General features: G+C 40.1%; 1 protein-coding gene across 1 annotated transcript in view; it reads right to left on the bottom strand.

Annotated features, from left to right (window-relative positions):
- Positions 1-461: 461 nt before the first annotated feature.
- Positions 462-17,618, bottom strand: part of mmut (methylmalonyl CoA mutase) — a 36,200-nt gene continuing 19,043 nt past the window's right edge. The window contains exons 5-12 of the mRNA XM_087979814.1: positions 16,911-17,159; positions 14,028-14,139; positions 12,719-12,834; positions 12,208-12,323; positions 9,766-9,897; positions 9,044-9,191; positions 3,497-3,664; positions 462-943 (exon numbers count right to left, since the gene is read on the bottom strand). Coding sequence (XP_087835940.1) covers positions 815-943; positions 3,497-3,664; positions 9,044-9,191; positions 9,766-9,897; positions 12,208-12,323; positions 12,719-12,834; positions 14,028-14,139; positions 16,911-17,159 — 1,170 coding nt within the window. The 3' untranslated portion in view covers positions 462-814. The remainder of the gene's footprint in view (positions 944-3,496; positions 3,665-9,043; positions 9,192-9,765; positions 9,898-12,207; positions 12,324-12,718; positions 12,835-14,027; positions 14,140-16,910; positions 17,160-17,618) is intronic.

The raw sequence follows: 17,618 nt of genomic DNA, 5'->3' as shown, positions 1-17,618 counted from the left end.
TAACATATTCCTATGATCTGCAATGCTGGATTTTTTTTTTATTTTTCGAATTTTTTTGCCCAAGAACTTGTACTGAAGAATTTATACCTAAGTATCTTTGTACCTAAGATGGAGCCATTAAGTGGCGAATTGTAAACTTTACACTTACAAGTATGACACAATAAAGCTAATTCCATTAAATTCAAATTAAAATCCCCATGATACTCACTACACCCTTCTGACAGCTTCCATTTCTTTTTGTGTGATACCCTGTCTTACATGGTTACTGTTAGAGGATCTATACACCACTCCCACCCATAATATCTTTATCACTCCTCATAATTACCCTAATCATTTCCAAATGCTGATTTCCCAAATTTAGGTCACCACCCCCAACAGCAACATCTTTCATTGGAAGTACCAGCACATTTTTTTCTAGGTTTCTGTTACTGATACTATTAAACACATAGTAGAAATAGAAAAATTGCACAAAAATAATTTTATTTTTTTCTACAGGTCATAAAACAAACCATTCACTCATTAATCATGCAAATGCAACTGAATTCCAAAATCATATCAACATTAGGCATTAAACAGATATTTAGTTGAGAGTCTGGCATTTACACTGTTATTAACTTTGTAAAAGCTTGAATATATGATTATAGATTTCCCCAGTAAGTGAATTGAGATATTTGGTTACAAGATATTGATATTCTACAAACTTTCCCAGAAAGTACAGAAGACAAATGTATTACAAATTGTTTTTGATTGACACAAAGATTTTTCATAGCATATCTCTAAAGTAAAACATATTTGTTCATTTCCAAGGTGACATTCACATTGATTGCTGCCTCTTGACTAAATTTCTTTCAATGTCAGCAAGCACCTGTAGTGCTGCAACTGGAATTCTGGTACCTGGGCCAAAGATGCTGCAAACACCTGACTTGTATAAGATGTCATAATCCTAGAGGAATTTAAAAAAAATGTTAGCACTGTTATTTTCTGTTGAAACATAGTCACCCAATCCCAACTTCAAAATGACAATGCTGAATTTTAACATTTTCTTATTAAAGATTTTTTCATTATGGGTATGCAGAATTATGTACTTTCCCTTGTATAGAATAGAGTCATAGAAATGTACAGCATGGAAACAGACCCTTCGGTCCAACCCGTCCATGCCGACCAGATATCCCAACCCAATCTTGCCCCACCTGCCAGCACCCGGCCCATATCCCATATTCCACTTCAGAGCACTAACAGGAAACTGTGTTACAAATATTAGAAAATGGAACTTGAAGTTTAGAGGAAAACAAACAACTTCATTGATGAGGAGAGGGAAAGACTAGATGACAGAGATTGAGTTGGTTGGACTTGTAGGAGAAAGTGAGGTCTGCAGATGCTGGAGATCAGAGATGGAAATGTATTGCTGGAAAAGCGCAGGTCAGGCAGCATCTAGGGAACAGGAGAATCGACGTTTCGGGCATTAGCCCTTCTTCAGGACTTGGTTGGACTTGTACTCAGTTTAGAAGAATGAGAGGAAACCCACTGATGCATTTACAATTCTTGGGGAGCTTGTCAGAAGTCACATGACACCCGTTTATAGTCAAACAGATTTATTTGAAATCACAAGCTCTCACAGCACAGCCCCTTTGTCTGTGATCGTTTGATCTCTCTGTCTGGGTCTGTGCGCTCTTCTCTCACCACCTGACGAAGGGTCTGTGCTCCGAAAGCTTGTGATTTTAAATAAACATATTTGCCTATAATCTGGTGTTGTGTGACTCCTGACTTTGTCTGCCCCAGTCCAACACTGGCACCTCCACCTCTTGGGGAGCTTGACAGGGAAAATCCAGAGGTTGTTTACCATTATGGGAGGATGTGGGATGAAAGGTTGTAAACTCAGTAAGAAGTTGCCTATTTAAGACAGTAACCTATTTTTCATGTTGTATTTACTATATATCATTTCCCATGCCCCCACCCTTTGTGGTGTAGCTTTCAGCTCATTTGGTCATACTTAATGAAAATGCTCGCTTGGAGATTTGCAGTTTTCTTAAATTGCATTGTGCCTCTGATAGCATTCCAGAAAACAGTGCTTCCACCAAAAGATCTGAAGCTTCAATCACCTTTCCCAATCTGCCTATTAAAAGTTTAATATTACTTTCAAGAGAGTGGGTTAAGTCTTATGATGAAACATGACTTAAGATATTCATTTTCATGTAAGTGGCTAGTATTAAATCTTTGCAAGATCAACTAATACACTAACAAATTAAATCAGGCTCCCACAATACACTAAAGGGGAAATAAATGAAATGGAATACTGCATTGCTGCTAATTGATATAGACACCAACATTTAATCTCCAAATAACTAATCTCAGAATCAGGTTTGCTATGATGTCACGATTTCTGCATGCAAAGCAAGATTTTACAAATATAATCTTAAATGATTTGTATGCAAACAGGAATCAGCATTCCATTTTCCATGGCTTTAATACTCTTCTTATAATGGAATGCTAGAATTGTACACAACAGTTCAAGTATAGCTTAAACAAAACCTTTATAAGTTTAGTACCAATTATTCATTTCTTCATTCATTGTTCCTATGTTTAAAAGTAAAAAAACAATTTACATCTTTATGGCTTTCTCCTACATCCCCAATTTTCAAGACCAATTCATCTGCATTCATAGATCTCTTCTACTTGTTTCATAATCTTGTCATTTCTATATGTTTTCATTGTCCAGGTTTCTTGCATTGAGCTGCTGAACATGCCTGCTGTCTGCCCTCAGCACACATCCACCTATGTCCTCTGATATTGATTCCCACCTTATCCTGCTCCCAAACTGCTGCCATATCTTGTGCACATTTGGAAATGAAAAACAAGAAATTTTGTTTTCTGTCCCTGCATAAAACTGCTGCAAAAGATATTATCAGTAAGTGTTGAAGTATACTCATCAATGCACATTTATTTTATTCTCCCCTTACTCTCTACTCAGAATGCCTCGAAGTATTATCAAATATACAAAGCTTCAGCTCTGCATATTAGCTAAATCAAAATGAACCAGACAAAAAACAGATGAAAACAGGAAAAAGGGTAACTAAATGAGAACCAGTAAGGCTGTTCTCCCTGTTACAGGACATTAAATTAATTATCATTGTATTTTCATGGCAGAGATAAATTCGTATATTACTAAGTTTTACATTGCAACCGTTTTCCTTCTGTTCCCTGATTTCTGAATCATTAATATATAATTACAAGCAAACTTCATTGGACATTTTTACTCCAGTTGTCAAGATCTAACACAATCCTGATAAAAGGAGCATGATTAATGAAGCACTCACTTAACATCAGTGTATGTATTATTATATAGAGGGCTCTTGTGGTACAGTGGTAGTGCACTATTTCTGAACCAAAGACCTGAGTTCAAGTCCCACCTGGTCCAGAGGTGTGAGATAATATCAGATTAGAAAATGTCTACATATGCACAATATGAGAGACTCTGAAACTGTCTTAAACACAGTACCTGTGGAGGAATCACACCACCACAAATGACCAAAATATCAGGGCGCCGAAGATCACAGAGTTCTTTAATCAGTTCTGGCACAAGAGTTTTGTGCCCAGCAGCCAACGAACTGACACCCACGCAGTGAACATCCGCATCTACTGCTTGTTGAGCCACTTCTCGAGGAGTCTAGAAGTAAAACAGAAATTATTTGATAGTGATCTAATGAATTGTTATAATATGTATTTATTAATATTTGAAGTGTGCATATTTCACCATGTTAATATTTCCACTCTCTATTTTAAAACAAAAGCAGTTAATTTCCACCTGGCTACTTCCTAATCTGTAGTGTTGGAACACTTGGGGCACGATTATAGATCTCACTGAACTCCCATCAATTTACCTATTAAATGGCTAGCACTTTCATCTGTCCTAATAAATGAACAATTTGTTCTAGGCCATTGCTTAGACAGAATCCATCAAGGAATTATTCATAAACCCATTTAATTTTCTGACAATTCTGAGCAGAGTGCCCCTTCAGGATAGTATCCCATCTGAATTATATCAGTTCTCAAATACAATATAGTTTCTCACGTCAGAGTTAGCCATTGGAAAATCAAAGGGCTAGCGTAATATGTTGTTACTCAGATATCCCTTCCACATTGATTATCCCTTATTTTGTCTCTGGTTGGCAAAGATTCTGATATACTCAGCAGCCAATATAGGACATGAAATTAGAAACTAATGAAATGCCAAACTTTGTGTTCACGCAAGTTTGGTATCAATTTCTCCAAGCAATTATGTAGGATTATGTCCTTAACATATATTGGTACGTAGTGATAGCAAGCACTGAATCTTAAAAGGATAATAAAGAATGAATAGTGAGACTGCAACTTTCACAAAAGGATACAATTCAGAAAATCTGTTTTTGTTTATACTCATTAGTTAGCCAGTCCATGTAGACAAGTTGGAAAGGACCACCACTTGGGGAAATTAAAATAAAACTAAATTGAACATTGATAGTTTGAGAAAAGCAGGCTGAAATAGCACAACATGGACCTATCATTATGTTTTAGAATAAAAAGGAGATTATCACAGCTTCATCTAATTTGAACCAAGTTTCTTTGTTTGCTTTACCTGAAGAAAGTGGAGTCAAATGTGATTCACTTTATTTGCTTCTTTGTCCTAAAACAGTTTACACCATTCTGTAATAAACAGTCATAGGGTCATACAGCACGAAAAAAGACCCTTCAATCCAACTCATCAGTGCCGACCAGACATTCCAATCTCAGCTAGTTCCATTGCTAGCATGTGGCCCATATCCCCCCCAAACCTGGATTTGGAATTGGTTGGCTGACAGAAGGCCGAGTGGTTGTAGATGGAAAGTATTCTGCCTGGATGTCAGTGGTGAGTGGTGACCTGCAGCGCTCTGTTCTTGGGCCTATGCTCTTTGTAGTCTTTATAAATGACTTGAATGTGGAGGGTGATGGGTGGGTTAGTAAATTTGCTGATGACACACAGGTTAAAGGTACCGTTGATAGTAATGAGGGCTATTGCAGGCTATAGCGTGACATAGACAGGATTCAGAGCTGGGCTGAGAAATGGCAGATGGAGTTCAACCTGGATAAATGTGAAGTGAAGCATTTTGGAAAGTTGAACTTGAATGCTGAATATAGGATTAAAGACAGGATTCTTGGCAGTTTGGAGGAACAGAGCAGCTTTGATGTTCAAGTACATAGATCCCTCAATGTTGCCACCAAAGTAGATAGGGTTGTTAAGAAAGCATATGGCGTTTTGGCTTTCATTAACAGGAAGACAGAGTTTAACAGCTGCGAGGTTTTGCTGCTGCGCGAGAAAACCCTGGTGAGACCACACTTGGAATATTGTGTCCATTTCTGGTTGCTTTATTATAGGAAAGATAGAGGGTTTGGAGAGAGGGCAAAGGAGGTTTACCAGGATGCTACCTGGACTGGAGGGCTTGTCTTACGAAGAGAGGTTGACTAAGCTCGGACTTTTCTCGCTGGAGAGGAGAAAGAGACGTGACCTGATCGAGGTATTCAAGGTAATGAGAGGCACGGATAGAGTCAATATCCAGAGATTTTTCCCCCAGAGCAGGATTGACTGGCACAAGGAGTCATACTTTTAAGATAATATACTGGCAGGGAAATTTGCTAGAGCTGCTCGGGAGAATTTAAACTAGTAAGGTGGGGGGGTGGGACCCAGAGAGATAGTGAGGAAAGAGATCAATCTGAGACTGGTACAGTTGAGAACAGAAGCGACTGAAAACAGTCAGGGCAAGCAGGGACAAAATAGGACTAATAAACTGCATTTATTTCAATGCAAGGAGCCTAACAGGGAAGGCAGATGAACTCAGGACATGGTTAGGAATATGGGACTGGGATATCATAGCAATTACAGAAACATGGCTCAAGGCTGGGCAGGACTGGCAGCTTAATGTTCCAGAATACAAATGCTACAGGAAGGAGAGGGAGGCAAGAGAGGGAGAGTGGCATTTTTGATAAGGGATAGCATTATAGCTGTGCTGAGGGAGGATATTCCCGGAAATACATAAAGGATGTTATTTGGGTGGAACTGAGAAATAACAAAGGGATTGTATTATAGACCCCCTGATATTCAGAGGGAAATTGAGAAACAAACTTGTAAGGAGATCTCAGCTATCTGTAAGAATAATAGGGTGGTTATGGTAGGGGATTTTAACTTTCCAAACATAGACTGGGACTGTCATAGTGTTAAGGGTTTAGATGGAGAGGAATTTGTTGAGTGTGTACAAGACAATTTTCTGATTCAGTGTGTGGATGTATCTACTAGAGAAGGTGGAAAACTTGACCTACTCTTGGGAAATAAGGCAGGGCAGGTAACTGAGATGTCAGTGGGGGAGCACTTTGGGCCAGCGACCATAATTCTATTAGATTTAAAATAGTGATGGAAAAGGATAGACCAGATCTAAAAGTTGAAGTTCTAAGTTAGAGAAAGGCCAATTTTGACGGTGTTAGGCAAGAACTTTCAAAAGCTGATGGGGGGGCAGATGTTCGAGGGAAAGGGATTGGTGGAAAATGGGAAGCCTTCAGAAATGACATAAGAATCCAGAGAAAGTATATTCCTGTCAGGGTGAAAGGGAAGGCTGGTAGGTATAGGGAATGCTGGATGACTAAAGGAATTGAGGGTTTGGTTTAGAAAAAGGAAGCATATGTAAGGTATAGACAGAATAGATCGAGTGAATCCTTTAGAAGAGTAGAAAGGAAGTAGGAGTATACTTAAGAAGGAAATCAGGAGGGCAAAAAGGGGACATGAGATAGCTTTAGCAAATAGAATTAAGGAGAGTCCAAAGGGTTTTACAAATGCATTAAGGACAAAAGGGTAACTCGGGAGAGAATATGGCCCCTCAAAGATCAGGATGTACATGTATTTGGAAAGGCAAGGACTGATTCGGGATAGTCAACATGGCTTTGTGCGTGGGAAATCATGTCTCACAAACTTGATTTGAGTTTTTTGAAGAAGTAACAAAAAAGATTGAGAGCAGAGCAGAACAGTAGATGTGATCTATATGGACCAGTAAGGCGTTCGACAAGGTTCCCCATGGGAGACTGGTTAGCAAGGTTAGATCTCATGGAATTTGGGAGAACAAGCAATTTGGATACAGAACTGGCTCAAAAGTAGAAGATAGTGGGTGGTGATGGTGGAGTGTTGTTTTTCAGACTGGAGGCCTGTGACCAGTGGAGTGCCACAAGGATCGGTGCTGGGTCCTCTACGTTTTGTCATTTACATAAAAGATTTGGATGCGAGCATAAGAGGTACAGTTAGTAAGTTTGCAGATGACACCAAAATTGGAGGTGTCAGCGAAGAGGGTTACCTGAGATTACAACAGGATCTTGACCAGATGGGCCAATGGGCTGAGAAGTGGCAGATGGAGTTTCATTTAGATAAATGCAAGGTGCTGTATTTTGGGAAAGCAAATCTTAGCAGGACTGACACACTTAATGGTAAGGTCCTAGGGAGTGTTCCTAAACAAAGAGACCTTGGAGTGCAGGTTCATAGCTCCTTGAAAGTGGAGTCGCAGGTAGATAGGATAGTGAAGAGGGCATTTGGTATGCTTTCCTTTATTGGTCAGAGTATTGAGTACAGGAGTTGGGAGGTCATGTTGCGGCTGTACAGGACATTGATTAGGCCACTGTTGGAATACTGTGTGCAATTCTGGTCTCCTTATTGGAAAGCTGTTGTGAAACTTGAAAGGGTTCAGAAAAGATTTAAAAGGATGTTGCCAGGTTTGGAGGATTTGAGCTACAGGGAGAGGCTGAACAGGCTGGGGCTGTTTTCCCTGGAGCATCAGAACCTTAGAGGTTTACAAAATTATGAGGAGCATGGTTAGGGTAAATAGGCAAAGTCTTTTCCCTGGGGTCTGGGAGTCCAGAACTAGAGGGTATAGGTTTAGGGTGAGAGAGGAAAAATATAAAAGAGACCTAAGGGCAACTTTTTCACACAGAGGATGGTACATATATGAATTGAGCTGCCAGAGGAAGTGGTGGATGCTGGTACAATTGCAACATTTAAGAGGCATTTGGATGGGTATATGAATAGGAAGGGTTTGGAGGGATATGGGCCAGGTGCTGGCAGGTGGGACTAGATTGGGTTGGGATATCTGGTCAGCATGGACAGGTTGGACCGAAGGGTCTGTTTCCATGCTGTACATCTCTGACTATGGGGAGGAAGGTATAGAGGAGACATCAGAGGTAGGTTCTTTACGCAGAGAGTTGTGAATGCATGGAATGCGTTGCCAGCAGTGGTGGTGGAAGCAGAGTCATTAGGGACATTTAAGTGACTACTGGATAGCAGTGAATTGAGGGGTGCTTAGGTTATTTTATTTTAGATTTGGAATAATCCATGGCACAACATAGTGTGCTGAAGGGCCTGTTCTGTGCTGTACTTTTCTATGTTCTATGTTCTAAACCCTTCCTATTCATATACCCACCTTAAAACGTGCCTCTTAAATTTTGAAATTGTACCTACTCCATCACTTTCTCTGGCAACTGGTTCCATACATGCAAAACCTCTGCGTGAAAAAGTTACTCCTCGGGTCCATTGTAAATGTTTCCCCTCTCACCTTAAACCGATGCCCTCCAGTTCTGGAATCCCCAACCAAGAAATGACATTGGCTATTCACCCCATTCATGCCCCTCATGAGTTTATGAACCTGTATACGGTCACCCCTCAACCTCTAACACGCCAGGGAAAAGAGCTCTACTGAACCTCTCCCAGTAACACTCCCTCCTAGTCCCCGGCAACATCCTTGTAAATCTTTTCTACATCCTCTCAAGTTTAACAACATCCTTCCTATAGGAAGGATGGCCAGAACCATACTTAGTATTCTAAAAATGGCCTCACCAATGTCCTGATTTACTTCAAAGTTTAATTTCAAACCTGCTTGGTAATACATAATTACCAAACCAAGTTCTCTACCTTTACAGGAAGTTTGATATTGTTTTGTTTATAAGTACCAAATTGCAATTTATTAAGTTTCTTCCTCAAATTAGAATAGTATTGTTAAACTACCTGAAACAGTGGACCCATATCCACATCAAAGCCAAGATCAGCAAATCCTGTTGCGATAACCTTTGCTCCTCGGTCGTGCCCATCTTGACCCATTTTAGCAACAAGCAGACGAGGACGACGACCTTCATTCTTTGCAAATTTTTCAATGCTAAGTATAAAAAGATCAATGCCAGGATATCGACCAGCCAACAATGGATAAATTTCAAATGACACTTTGAATGTATTGTGAATATCTTTAAAATACTGAGAATACATGTTGTTTTATACATTTAAATTAGATGACTAGGTTTGGGAAAAGTTCAGTGTAAATTCACTAGATTATCACCAGGTCTCCATATGAGGAGAAATTACATAAACTACTGTTGTACATTTAAGATTTGTTTTGGGTAATTTATTTGAAAATCAGAAGATTTCAAATGTATCAACAGGGAATATAGAAATTTTTTTGTCTTAGTGGGAAATGAAGGACAAGGTGACATGACATTTGTGCAGCCATGAAATCGGAGGATGGAGATGGAAAATAACAGTTCAAATAAATTTATTGAAGGTTGCATATATTAACCGACAATAAATAATTCAAAATAATACAATCATTATACATTTGCTGAAAAATACCAGTCGAGTAAAATTATTTAATCTCTAAATCATTAATAACAATATATTACCTTTGTTTTAGGTATGTCAGCAAAGGCATATACCTTAACAACTTAATTTTAGCTCACCGATTTATTGCCATTGACATTTCTTCACTATCACCAAATTCTTGTCGATATGCACCAGTCACCATGCGATCACTTGCTCGATGTTCACCAAATACTTTTTTCATTGCATCTGTAATTTCTCCAACTGTGCACCTAAATAAATAGATTAATAGATTTCACACATAGTAAGGCACAAATAACTTTCTTCTAAATAGAGAAAAGACAGAAATTGAGTTGAAAGATATGCACAACCAAAGCTGCTACTTGAACTTCATGCTGTTGTTTTTACTTCCTACAATAAATCACCACAATTGATATTTACAATAATATATCCCCAGGGAAAAAAATTGGCAAAGTGCTCTTTTGATATCAGATTTATTGTTGTCACATGTACTTAAGTACAGTGTAAAATTTTGTTTTGTGAGCAGTACAGGCAGATCATAATTTACAATGGAAGTACAAATAATAAGGTGTTTAGACAGAATGAGGCATACAAGGTTACAGCTGCACAGGGGATGCACAAAATGCAAGATCAACACTGGATTTGAAGCCAGACAGGTTCATTCAGCAGTCAAACAATGGAAGGGATGAAGAGGTTCTTGAACCTGTTGGTATGCACGTTTAAGCTTCTCTACCTATGGAGTGACAGAAGAGGTTGGAAGAGAGTATTGCCAGGGTGGGAGGGATCTTTGATTACATTGGCAGTTTTTCCGCAGCAATGCAGAGTGTAAATAGAGTCCATGGATGGGAGGTTGGCTTTCGGATGGTCTGGGCTGTGCACACAACCTTCTGTAGTTTCTTATGCTCCTGGGCAGAGCAGTTGCTGTACTATACCATGATGCACCCTGATAGAATGCTTTCTGTGGTGCATCTGTAAAATTTGGGGGGGGAACCCTCCTTATGAACATGCCAAATGTCCTAAGCTCCCTGAGGAAGAGGCGGCGTTACTGTGCCACCTTGACCATCACCTCTACGTGGGATGTCTAGGATAGATCGTTGGTTATCGTCACTCCTCGGAACTTGACAGTCTCACCCCTCTCCACCTCAGCTCCATTGATGTAGCTAGGAAGTGTCCTCTTCCTTTGTTCCTGAAGTCAATGATCAATTCTTTTGTTTTGCTGACATTGAGAAAGAGGTTGTTATCACTGCACCACATCATCAAGAGTTCCATCGCCTTTCTGTTTTACTGTCTCGTTATTGTTGATATCCGGCCTCCATCAGCAAACGTATAGATGGCATGCATATGAAATTTGCTCTCAGCCATGAATGTATAGGGAGTATAGGAAGGGGCTGAGGACTCATTATTGTGCGATGCTAGTGTTAAGGATTATCGTGGAGGAGGCGCTGTTGTCTGTCATCATTGACTGTGGTCTATGAGTCAGGAAGCTGAGGATCCAGTTGCAGACGGCAGAGCTGACACCTCGGTTTGTGTTTTGAGATTAGGTTGGTTGGAATTGTAGTGTTGATGGTGCAGCTATAGTCACTAAGTAGGTATCCTGATGTTCCATGGAGGAGTGTAGGACTAGAGAAATGGTATCTGCTGTGATCCTGTTGCTTTGCTGGTGGGCAAACTGCAAGAGATCGAGGCAGCCTGGGAGGGTAGAGTTGATGTGGACCAGGAATAGCCTCTCAAAGGACTTCATAATTATGGAGGTCAGAGCCACCAGGCGGTAATCATTGAGGCACATTGCATGTGTTTTCTTTGGTACTTGGATGATTGTGGTCCTCTTGAAGCAGGTGGGTATTTCGGATTGTCGTGAGGAGAGGTTAAAGATGTCAACAAATACTTCCCCTGGCTGGTCCGCACAGCATCTGAGTGCACGGCCGGGACTCCATCTGTGTCAGCTGCTTTCCTCAGGTTTACTCTCAAGGTGGTTGATCTGACATCTGCAGTTGTGACTGAGGGAACAGCTGCTTCTGGGGCTGTTGGGGCAGATGACACCCCACCACTGCTATTCTGCTCAAACAAAGCATAAAAAGCATTGAGCGCATCAGGGAAGTATGTGCTATTTTGTTCTGATTCATTTTGTATCCCATTGTAGGTCTTGCCACAGGTGGCAGGTGTCTGTGTGGTTAGTTTGAGGCTCAAATTTGGTCCAGAACTGCCTCATGGCATCTCTAATGGCCTTGCAGAGGTCTGTAAAATGTGGAAGATAGCTAAATAAATGAAAGTCTGTTACTCTTTTCTTTAGGCCAGATTACTTTTATTGCATATAGTAAATTCTATCTTCAAATTCATCAAGTCAAAAAACAAAGTCTGAAATCACAAGGACAAATTCACACTAGCACACAGCTAAAAAAAAAGGAAGAGCATATTACTTTACACATTTGAAATTTTATATCTAAAATTTCAAGATGCTGATACACTTCAATTCCACAAACTAGTTGAATGATCAAAGTCTGTAATCTGGCAATATATCAGATCTAATTATTCAGTTTTGGTAATAAGGAGCTCTGCTTTACCTTGCACGAGCAGCGTCCACTGCAAGAGCCAGCAAGTTTTTCTCTCCTGAGCGTGCACATTCAGTGATGGCATCAAGACATTGTGCTACTGTTGCTTCATTTCTGGATGCTTTTAACTAATTGAAAAATGTAATCCTTGAATCAAGCACAATATTTACTGAACCAGAACATTAATCCAGCTAACAGGAATAAAAGAAAAGCATTCTTTATTCTTTTCCCCACCAGTTTTGGTCTAAGCATGCATTTATACTATAACTTTATTTTATAACTAACTACAAAATAGAGGTAATATTTCCTAAGGCTGCTTCAACTCAAGCCAATGGCTTCACAGAACCCAGAAAATTGGTATTAAAAGCTATTTACACCAGTTTTATCCTGGAGTTTCTACATATCTTCTGATGGTTTGCTATAACCTTGACTGAAGAAATCACTGGAAGTATAACATTTATGCAGTGTCAAGACATAATATATTATGGCTTCATTAGATGTGATAAATTTGGTAACATCTCACCTTTTTTAGTTTTGCAATCTGTTGATTTCGCACAGCAGTATTATCAATAACTAACACATCAACAGTTTCCTCTTTCTCCAGACGATACTTGTTTACTCCTACAATTACCTTCGTACCTAGTAAATAATGGAAAAAAAAAGACCATATTCAGCTTTTGCTTTGAAAAGAAAATCACTGAGTATTTGATTGTGAAGATAATATCCCTCATATGCAGATCTTATTGTAGATTTCAATGGCTCAGATTTATTCCCATCACAACAGCACTTGAAACTAAAATTTAGAATTCGAAAAATATACTACAAGCAAATTTACTCTCAAAGGCCATCATTTTGGCTCTTCAACCACCCCAAAATCATATACTTAAGAGTCGTTTAAATTCAAAAATTGCACATTTGTGTGCGTGTGCGCACGCATACACAAACATGCGAGAGATTGAATGTGTGTGACAGAGTGCATGCATGAGGAGGGGGAGGGGGGAGCACTTGACAGCGAGCACACAGGGAGTAGTGCATGACAGCATGGGAGAAGCGTGAGTGGGTGACCAAGGGTGGGGGGGGGGGGGGGGGGGGGAAGGTGGAGATCAGGAAAGCACGCAAGAGGAGGGGAGCATGCCTGAGACAAAGACAGACAGAGAATGCGGAATGCGTGTGCATACATTGTATACTTACTCAGGAGTTAAGACTAACTTAACATTTCCTTTTCACTATCTAGTTTAGTAAATCAGAATTTTCTGAAGTTGTCAACTCTAATTCAACTCAAACTAGGAAATGATTTCAGAATCTCTTAACAGTTGGACATTCAAACTTGGCAGACAATTTCCCACAGCTCAGGACATGGGGACTTCTGCGAGGCCCCAGTGCTCATTTCAGTTTGTATGCCCTATTTCTGTACAGCAGGGCTATTATGATGGTAGACAAAAATGTAGTCAACAAAGTACATTTTAAGTAATACTTGAAGGAAGAAGCAAGAAGGTAAAGGACCCTCAGCCACTGCTGAACTGAATAACAGACAGCACCTTTTTTAACTGTAATTGTTTAGAATTCGAATTTCCTGCATTTTTGCTGATAAGTGAGAGTTGAAAAGTTTTGGCAATATGTCTCTCTTTTCAGCAATACATTTACCCTGAATAGAAGCCATTTAAAAATAGCATTAAAATGAATTTATTTACAGGTACCAGTAATTTCCAATTTTTAATATCAAATTATTTCTATTGCCAATAAAACTCAATCAATTCTAGAACAGAAACAAATCTGGCCTATGGCAACAGGCCTACCTCTGATCGACCTGTTCTTTCAGAATAAATATTTACCAGAGTCAATCATTGCTTGGTTTCTGGCCGCACACTCTTCAATACGAAGTTTTGGAATACCATCTACTACTGCTTTAGCCATACCACCCATTTCTTCAATCTCATTAATAAACTAAAATTAAACATAATTCGATTAGTATAAATAATATTTTCATTTGATGGTAATATTACACTTGATCTGATTGTGGATAGAAACAAGGACAATTAAGCAATCTGAAGACAGGAGAACAAGTAGAAAATGGTAATGTTATTTAGAGTTCAATTTGAGAACAGATCAAGAAAACAAAGATTATAGAAGAAAGACGATGGATTGGAAATTAGCCAACTTTGATAGAATGAAAGCACACCCAGCTCAGACTAACTGGACGGAAAACAAAAAGGTCAATTAAACATTAGACCAGGAAGATGATATTTAAGGTCATAGATAAGTAATTATTAAATATATTCCCACAAGAAAACCAATGTTTCATTAAAGGAACCATTTATTTAAAAAATGTTGACCAAGGACACAATACAGAAAAAAATAGCAGAATCTGTCACAATAAATCTTCAAAATCTCTTTGAAAATGGGAACTGTGCAAAATGAATGGCAGGTGACAAATACTACGACTTTTATTTAAGAAAGCAGCAAGTCTGTAAACTATTGGCCGACAAATCCGGTCTTGTCACCAGTAAAATTCGATCGTTTTAGATGAATTTTAGTGAAAAGGTTAATCAGGAACATTCAACCCAAATGGACAAATTATTCTCAATCTTGTGTAACAACAGATGAAGTTGACAGTAACCACAAATACTCAAGCAGCCAATACTCTGGAGACTTTTAATAATTACCGAATATTGAATATCTGGGTAACTCCAGCAAATGAAAATACTATTAAAAGAGGTGCAATGAGTCTTTATTCAATAGAATGTTGGCAGAACTTGAAAAATTTGGAATCAACCATTGAAATATTACTGATGAAAATGTGCTATGATTTATGTGAGGGGGCAGTAACAATAGTTGAAACTTTATTGCTGGAACAGCACAGCAGGTCAGGCAGCATCCAGGGAACAGGAGATTCGACGTTTCGGGCACAGGCCCTTCTTCAGGAATGAGCAGAGAGTGTTCAGCAGGAGAAGATAAAAGGTAGGGAGGAGGGACTTGGAGGAGGGGAGTTGGAAATGTGATAGGTGGAAAGAGGTCAAGGTGAGGGTGATTGGTCGGAGTAGGGTGGAGGCGGAGAGGTCAAGAAGAAGACTGCAGGTCAGGAAGGCGGTGCCGGGCTGGAAGGATCCGGCTGAGACAAGGTGGGGGGAGGGGGGATGAAGAAACTGGTGAAGTCCAAGTTCATCCCCTGCGGTTGGAGGGTTCCCAGTCGGAAGATAAGACGCTCCTCCTCCGACCGTCGGGTTGTTGTGGTTTGGCGGTGGATGAGTCCAATGACCTGCATATCCTCGGTGGAGTGGGAGGGGGAGTTGAAATGCTGTGCCACAGGTTGGTTGGGTTGGTTCGTCCGGGTGGCCCAGAGGTGCTCCCTGAATCGCTCCGCAAGTAGGCGGCCTGTCTCCCCAATATAGAGGAGGCCACACCGGCTGCAGCGGATGCAGTAGATGATGTGGGTGGAGGTGCAGGTGAATCTGTGGCGGATATGGAAGTTTCCCTTGGGGCCTTGGAGAGAAGTGAGGGGGGAGGTGTGGGCGCAAGTGTTGCACCTCCTGCGGTTGCAAGGGAAGGTGCCGGGAGTGGTGGTTGGGTCGGTGGGGGGTGTGGATCTGACAAGGGAGTCGCGGAGGGAGTGGTCTCTACGGAAAGCTGATAGGGGAGGGGAGGGAAATATATCCTTGGTGCTGGGGTCTGTTTGGAGGTGGCGGAAGTGACGGCGGATGATGCGCTGTACATGGAGATTGGTGGGGTGGTAGGTGAGGACCAGTGGGGTTCTGTCCTGGTGGCGGTTGGAGGGGCGGGGCTCAAGGGCGGAGGAGCGGGAAGTGGAGGAGATGCGGTGGAGGGCACCGTCGACCACGTCGGGGGGGGAAATTGCGGTCCTTGAAGAAGGAGGCCATCTGTGTTGTACGTATTTTGTACGCAGTAACAATAGGGTTAGATACCATTTTGCAGAGTAATATACTGGAAAGGAACATACAAACATGGGCAACTGAGCTGTGGAAGAGAAAATCAGAATCTAAGTGATTAAGCACATCTGCAACTGATACAAGAAGCAGATTTGAGGAATTCATAGGCTTATTATATGTTCTTTAGAGCAGCATTTGATTCCAGCTGTGCTCAATCACAGCAATCCTGTCTCTGAAAGGTCCCAGCTTCATTACATAGCAAACGTTAACTAGTGGAACAAAACCAATCAAGCAATTATGTTTTTTTTTTAATTTGTTCATGAGATAAGGGGAACACTGGCTATGTCAGCATCTCTTGTCCATCTGCAATTGCCCTGAAAATGTGATGGTGAGCTGCCACTTTGAACTGTATTTTGGAGTGTACAGACACCTAAACAGTTGTTTTTTTTTGGGGGGGGGAAACGGTGTTCCACAGCTTGATGCAGTAACAGTGAACGAAAGGCGATATGGTTCCAAATTTGAATCGTATGAGCAACTTGCAAGTAGTCAAGTTCTCGTGTTAAAACCAGAGTTTTAGAAAAGCTTAAACATCCCAAAAATAATAAAATCTAAAAAGTGGTTTATATACATGTTAGCTAAGATTTCAACCTTTAAAATGACTATGACATGAATGTTCTATTTAAAACACATTCTTTCAGCAGCCTGCAACTCCAATTATTATTATCCTATAAGCTACTTATTTTAACCAGAGACTGCAGTATCACAGATATGCACCAAGTCATTTACCATTACTAATACAATATGTTGACTTAGATGCTTAGATGTACTAACCTCTAAGGCAGCACTATACACGTTATTAGTTAGTGATTCCATCATAAAAGAACCAGCCCAAGGATCTGCCACTTTTGGGATGCCAGACTCCTCCTGTATGATGATCTGAGTGTTCCTGGCAATCCGGGCGCTTTGTACTGTAGGTAGACTTAATGCCTCGTCAAAGGAATTAGTATGCAATGACTGAGTTCCTCCAAACACAGCTGCCATTGCCTCAATCACTGTGCGAACAATATTGTTATGTGGATCCTGAAGTTGAAATATTTTATTAACAGTTGCACAAAGTAAATATGGTGAATTATTTACTATCTTCAAAGTTTAAAAAAATTGCAAACTATTTTAGATACAGTAAAGAAAATAACTCCTCAGAGATATTGGCTTCTAGCTTAGGGGATACAGCCTTCTAGCTTGGGAATATACATATTTGTGCTTCACCTATGCATAGGGATTTTCCAAATTTAAAATTCCTTATAGTTCCTTATGGCTAATGAAGTAGAATATTATACACTTAATTACAATTCCATTTGAACAATGACTCAATCACAATGACTGTAGAAGATATATCCAAATACTGAGGAATGCGCCTGACTGAGAATAATCACTTCCACTGCCAACTCAGATGAAGTTGCGACGTCAACCTTTGCACTCTCTGGTTAGAAGGAAGTAAATAAAACGCCATATGTGGAAGACTCCATACTTCAGAATAGA

This window comes from Chiloscyllium plagiosum, unplaced genomic scaffold, assembly GCF_037043375.1.
Source record: "Chiloscyllium plagiosum isolate Xiang-an unplaced genomic scaffold, Cpla_swu_hap1 HiC_scaffold_3, whole genome shotgun sequence".
NCBI classification, from domain to species: Eukaryota; Metazoa; Chordata; class Chondrichthyes; order Orectolobiformes; family Hemiscylliidae; genus Chiloscyllium; species Chiloscyllium plagiosum.
Note: the sequence above shows the minus strand (reverse complement) of the source record. Positions and strands in the feature narration are given on the sequence as shown.